Here is a 6,550-nt window from a genome sequence, read left to right as displayed (position 1 = left end):
TTTAGTGCTTGACCCATACGCTATTGCGACCTGTGCACTTCCCTCTTGGGATTACATGGTTCCCATGTGGCATGAGGCTAGACAAGAGCTCTCAGACTTGCCACGTGGGAGATATAGGATTAGTTTCTTGCATTATTGCTCGATCGTTTGTGTCGTTGATAGGTTTTTTTAGCTTAATGAAGAAAGAACTCTTGCATGTGGGAGTGCATATGCTCGAGAGCCAAAAGAGAAGCGCATAGTTGCGGGGGAAGAGGATAGAGGTGAAGGATTGTGAGAAAGCCGAAGGTTTTTTTTGTTGTGCAACAGCTCTTTGAGCACGAGAGCAGAGTGTGATTGTCAGCGTTTGTGTTCTCTTTTATGACGCTTTCTTCTTTTAGCTTCCTTTTTCGAGATGTTTTCGGCTTCTTCATTTTTATTTTGATGTGACCATTGATTTACATGATGCTTGTCGCATTGGTTTAATGTTATTAAAGCATTTTTGCCTTCCCTCCTTGCCGTGCGAGTAGATTTTTAATGATGTCGTGACTCGTGCCCTCCATGTGGTTGCTTATATGCTGATACTATGATGGTAAAAATCAGTCAGAAGGAGCTTGATCTAGGTGCGGTGTTTCAATAAACTTTTTTCTATAATAAGTGGTTAAGCATGAATGCTCTAACCAAGGGGGGGCTTTGCAAACTATGATAGTTTTTTTTGTGGCCAAGATATCTGCCCAATAGATGTGTCCCATAAGAATAAATCATTGAGTATGGTTAGAACCCTAGGAAATAAGTGGCCTTTGTATGGCCACCCTCTATAATGGAACTAATTGTTGGCAGTACTCCAGCTTAATGAAGAAAGAACTCTTGCATGTGGGAGTGGAAGAAGAGGAGATGCTTGAGAGCCAAAAGACAAGCGCATAGTTACGGGAAAGAGGATAGAGGTGAAGGATTTTGAGAGAGCCAAGGGGTTTTTTGTTGTGCAGTAGCTCTATGGAAACTTGCTGGGTAGTTCCTTTTGTTGTTATTGGTTCTTTTTAAGGGGTTGAAGATACAAATGTGAAAGGGTTTTTGTTGGGGACAATCTCGTGTGAAAGGGTTTTTGTTGAAGATACAAATGTGAAAGGGTTTTTGTTGGGGACAATCTCGTGTGAAGGATCCCTTGGTTTCTTCATGATTTTTCTTTTCTCTTTAATCCCCAGGTCTCAGGTTTGTTGAGACAGGCTCTTTTATCATCTATACGCATAAGTTGTTTGGCTTGAGATTGCTAAGAGAACTCATATGTACTGTGGTAAAAAATCTGAGGATTACTAAGTCAGGTCTGTGTCAGAAAGCTTTAATTTGGAGTCTGCAGGATCCGATAGAGCAAGCTAGAGTCAACTATGTGTTTGGGTTAGTCAGTAATAATAGTAGTACTATATATATACTACTAATACTACTACTACTACTATATAGTAGTAGGTAGTAGTAGTAGTAGTAGTACTAGTGCATATACATATATACTTTTATATCATAGTAATAATTTTAGTATGCTACTATATATATATATATATATATGTACTATTATATCATAGTAATAGTATTAGTATACTACTACTACTATATATATAGTATATACATATATACTACTACTACTATATAATATTAGTAGTAGTAATAGTAGTAGTAGTAGTAGTAGTAGTATATATTTTCACTATTATATCATAGTAATATTAGTAGTAGTAATAGTAGTAGTAGTAGTAGTATATATTTTCACTACTATATAATATTAGTAGTAGTAATAGTAGTAGTAGTAGTATATATATTTTCACTATTATATCATAGTAATATTAGTAGTAGTAATAGTAGTAGTAGTAGTAGTATATATTTTCACTATTATATCATAGTAATATTAGTAGTAGTAGTCGTAGTAGCAGTAGGAAGTATCAATAGTATATATATCTATATATACTACTATATAGTAGTAGTAGTAGTAGTAGTAGTAGTAGTAGTAGTAGTAGTAGCAGCAACAGAAGCAGCAATAGTAGCAGTAGCAGTAGCAACAGAAGCAGCAATAGTAGCAGTAGCAGTAGCAGCAGCAGTAGCAGTAGTAGTAGTATATAGTAACTTAGTAGTATATATATATATATGTATATAGTAGTATATGGTATAAAGAGTGTTAAAAAAGTAGTAGTATCTCTATATAGAGGAAGAGTTTCACAAAGCTGCCACATGGCAAGAATTTGGAGGTTTGGGAAGAGGAGGAGGATGTTCGAGGAGGCTGGGGTAAAATTTGCATTTGGAGGTTTGACAAGACATGTAAAGCATGAGGCAACCCACCAATAGTATAGAGAAGAGGAGAAGAAAGGAGGAGATGCCATTTGGGGTAGCTAGGAGCCTCTAGCTGACATCTCCCAAATAAGATATAGAAGATTATTAAATAGTTTGTACTCGTGGAAAATTAATCCTAATATATATATATATGTATGTATATATAGTAGTATATGGTATAAAGAGTATTAAAAGAGTAGTAGTATAGTATAGAAGAAGAGACGAAAGAAGATGCTGCCACTTGGGGTAGCTAAGAGCCACCAAATGGCATCTCCCAAATAAGACATAGAAGAAGAAGAAGAAGAAGAAAAAGACTATTAAAAAGTAGAATCATGGGAAATTATCCTAATGCATGACCTATTCTCAAATGAAAAGTTGAGAGAGAGTGGGATTGGATAGGACAACTGTACTATTTCATAATCTTATGTATACTACTACTACTACTCTTATATATATAGTAGTAGTAGTAGTAGTAGTAGTAGTATATACCAATATATATATTGGTCAGTATTATATACATACATATATATATATATATATATATGTATATATATTATAGTGGTATATATATTGCTATATATAGTACTACTATTACTATTCCTACTACTACTACTACTACTACTACTACTACTACTACTAGTAGTAGTAGTAGTAGTAGTAGTAGTAGTAGTAGTAGTAGTAGTAGAGTATATATATATATATATATGCATATACATACATACATACATACATACATATATATATATATATATATTATACATACAGACATATATACATATACATATACATATACATATACATTATACATATAGACATATATACATATACATATACATATACATACATATATATATATATATGTCTATAGTAATATATGGTATACAGAGCAGTAGTATCTCTATATCTATATTATATAAAAGAAGAGTTTCACAAAGCTGCCACATGGTAAGAATTTGGAAGTTCGAGAAGGTTGGGGTAGAATTTGAATTTGAAGGTTTGAGGAGACTTGCAAGGCATGTGTCAGCCCACTAGTAGTATAGAAGAAGACAAGAAAGGAGGAGCTACTACTTGGGGTTGCTTCTAGGAGCCTCCAAGTGACATCTCCCAAATAAGATATAGAAGATTATTAATAGTAGAGTCGTGTGAAAATAATCCTTATGATTGACCCATTCTCAAATGAAAAGTTGAGAGAGAGTGGGATTGGATTCCAAGACACGGCATTTGCTCTAACACAACATTTTTACAAAGCAACTCCATTAGCACCCATTAATAGATGTGTTTTTCTAAAAGCACATGTGCACCTTATTTTTAGCCGGTGAATTCACTGTACCACCGATTTTAAAGGAAAAAAATCTACACATCAAATCCTTGGCAAACAAAAAGTTCAGCAGGTTATTTTGAATATGAGCCTTCAACACAACTTAGGAAGTTGTGGAAGTGTGGTCAAGACGTTATTAGGAATAGGAAGTTGCGGACGTGTGGTCAAGACGTTATTGCGCGGAAGGCCACTACTACTCGCACTCGGTATATATATTAGGCGTGACAGTCTTCATCTACAACCTTTCACGCTGCCGCAGTGCCATTAATTCAGTATACAGAGTGTGAGAGCCATTAGTTTTTAGGGATAGTGCCATTAATTCAGTATACAGAGTGTGAGAGCCATTAGTTTTTAATCCCTAACTTTGATTTCAGTTCCCTGTCTAGCTGCCTATTAGCCTGCATCATGGCCGAGAACGCCAACGGGCTGGCGAGCACCAACAATATTGTGGCCAGACAGGGCGCATCTGCCAATCGAGAGGCGGGGAAAGCTGGTGACCCCGGCAGGCTCATGAAGGATCGGGAAGCCCTGATCGACAGCTACGAGAGAGAAATGACGAAGGCAAGGTGGGCGGCTCGCGGTGTGGGAAGCCTCTATGGCCTCTCCCGGCTCCTTGCATTCTGCAACATCACCTGGGCCACTTTCGTCCTGTTAAGGGCCTTCATTCGTTACCTCAGACTGGCCGATTTCGCCATGGTCACCACCCTGCTGCTGCTGGAAGCGGCGCGGTTGGCGTCGGCTGACTTCTTCAGCCGGCTATTCACAGGAGCACTCACCTCTCTTAGCCAGAGCCCTAAATCGCTCAAATACGACGAGGACGACCAATACAAGCACGCTCGGCGAGCTCGTGTCTTCTCCCAGCTCTTGCAAGTTTTCCTCATCTCCCCCAGTATCATCTTCCCCCTCGCCCGCCTCCAGGCAGTGCAGTACGACATCCCAAATGTACACAATCTGCAGAACGCCATATGTATCTTCTACATCCTCGTCATCATCAACGCTGTTGTCTCCTGCCTCGCTCTCATCTGCTCCGCCATAGCCTTCACCTGGCTGAACCATCCCCCCGAGCAGAGCATCCAGAGGTACTACGACGAAATCTTGCAAAGAACTTTCAGCTCGGGTGTGGTCTTAGCTGATGACTTTGAGTTCTTCGAGTTCGCCTACAAGATGCTGGGGCGAGAATACGCCAAATACGTGCAGCCTCAGGCGGTGGTGAAGCATCATCGGAAGCTCATGGAGTACCTCTACGCTCACAGGCAAGGCCTGGACTTCCTACTCATCTATTTGGACGCCGGCGATGCCTTCGTGCAGCAGGCGGCGGCCAACATGGCTGGCTTTTGGGTAGATCTAAGCTTGGCCGGAAAAGACCTGGGCAGCCCCTCAAATTTGAAGGCTTTCATCAAAACGAAGATCAGCATGGGCGCTTGAAAACATGCTTCAAATAGCTTTTTTCAAATCAATTTTATATGCTGTTTAAAGTCATGCAAAGAGTACTAATTGTGCATCATTTACATCCAATTAAGCCCCTTGACATATTACTTATATTGAGCAAAAGTACTAATTAAGTTATTGTTGTTTTAACTAGCCAAAATGACAAACTCCCCATTATATCTTGCATAAGCCCCTTGACATATTAAGCACTTATCATTTACAATTACATCTTCCAATTAAGCCCCTTGACATATTACTTATCATTTACATCTAATTAAGCCCCTTGACATATAAGTACTTACTTTTATAGGCTTGATCATGTCCTACTCAATATTTCCTCCGCATCTGGTTCTTAGGGGGTGAAGCCCATTCATAATTTCTCCTCTTAATTATTGGCAACATACAATTCTTCTTGTGTCTTCAACTTGGAATTCATTAATGATGTCTCTCAAACAACGAGAAGTTTTCAAGCCATCGAATAGTAACAATAGCAGCGCCTGAAATCCTTGTTAGCACCTTCACTAAGAATTGGAGGCAGAAGTAAATTGTGGGTGTTTGTTGGATCATAGGAGATAAGGGGGGATGAGATGCAAACGATGAATCTTAAGACCCTACCTCAAACATGCTAGCTCTCAAAAATTGTTTGGCCACTTCCTATGCTTGTGCAACGTCACATGCTTGCAACAACAACTTAAGCATCAAAAAATTTATAGGATGTTGTCATTGAAATATTTTGGCAAAAATATTCACTAGTAATCAAGTCCACTTTTCAATGCACAACTTTCATAATCCTTAAATTGAAACCTCAAAAAATACAAACCCTTAGATCTTAAGAGACAATGCCACTATTTTAAATTAAGTTATTGTTGAACTTTAACTAGCCAAAATGATAAACTCCCCATTATATCTTGCATGAAGTAGGACCAATAAACTATTGATGAGTGTGGGTAGTGCATACATGATGCATGCAATGATTAACTGGTTAAGTACAAGGAGTTGATCGTTGGCTTAATAATCTTGTATCAAAGAAGGGTGAAAATTTCTTTGAGGCTACATTGAAAAAGATAGCTTATTAATTCCATAGTAGTAGCTATTACACTTCTACAATGGTTTTCATGTGCATATGGAGAAGGTAATTAGAGTCTACATTTAGTGTTGCAACCTCATTTTCCCTTCTAGTGTTGATACTCCTTTCAATTTGAGGGTTTATGTTTTTATTTAGGAAAAGTAGTTTTATGTATTAGGAAATGTGCCAACACAAGCAAAATATCCTCATACTAGGATTGGATGCCTCAAGGCACATCCCCCTCTAAGTGAAACAATATATACAAAGCCAACTTTGCTACACCTTATCTATACAAATTTAGCATATGCATATGTACATCACATGAAGCTTTACAGTCCAACATTTGAACAAAAGACCAAGTTAAGTAGGGAATTGCATTCACTATACAAGCACTAAAACTTGGAGCATCCCTAGAAAAAGGCTAGCACCTTCTAGCACTAAGATCACCACTC

General features: G+C 38.1%; 1 protein-coding gene across 1 annotated transcript; it reads left to right on the top strand.

Annotated features, from left to right (window-relative positions):
• The first annotated feature begins 3,858 nt into the window (after positions 1–3,858).
• On the top strand, positions 3,859–5,349 carry LOC147607636 (uncharacterized). The gene has a single exon (XM_086790411.1). It carries the CDS (start codon positions 4,010–4,012, stop codon positions 5,027–5,029), a length of 1,020 nt encoding a protein of 339 aa, XP_086646537.1. The 5' UTR covers positions 3,859–4,009; the 3' UTR covers positions 5,030–5,349.
• Positions 5,350–6,550: the final 1,201 nt, after the last annotated feature.

This window comes from Cibotium barometz, chromosome 55, assembly GCF_041138505.1.
Source record: "Cibotium barometz isolate CiBa-2024 chromosome 55, ASM4113850v1, whole genome shotgun sequence".
In the NCBI taxonomy this organism is placed as follows: Eukaryota; Viridiplantae; Streptophyta; class Polypodiopsida; order Cyatheales; family Cibotiaceae; genus Cibotium; species Cibotium barometz.
The sequence above is the reverse complement of the archived record's forward strand: the minus strand, read 5'-3'. Positions and strand labels throughout refer to the sequence as shown.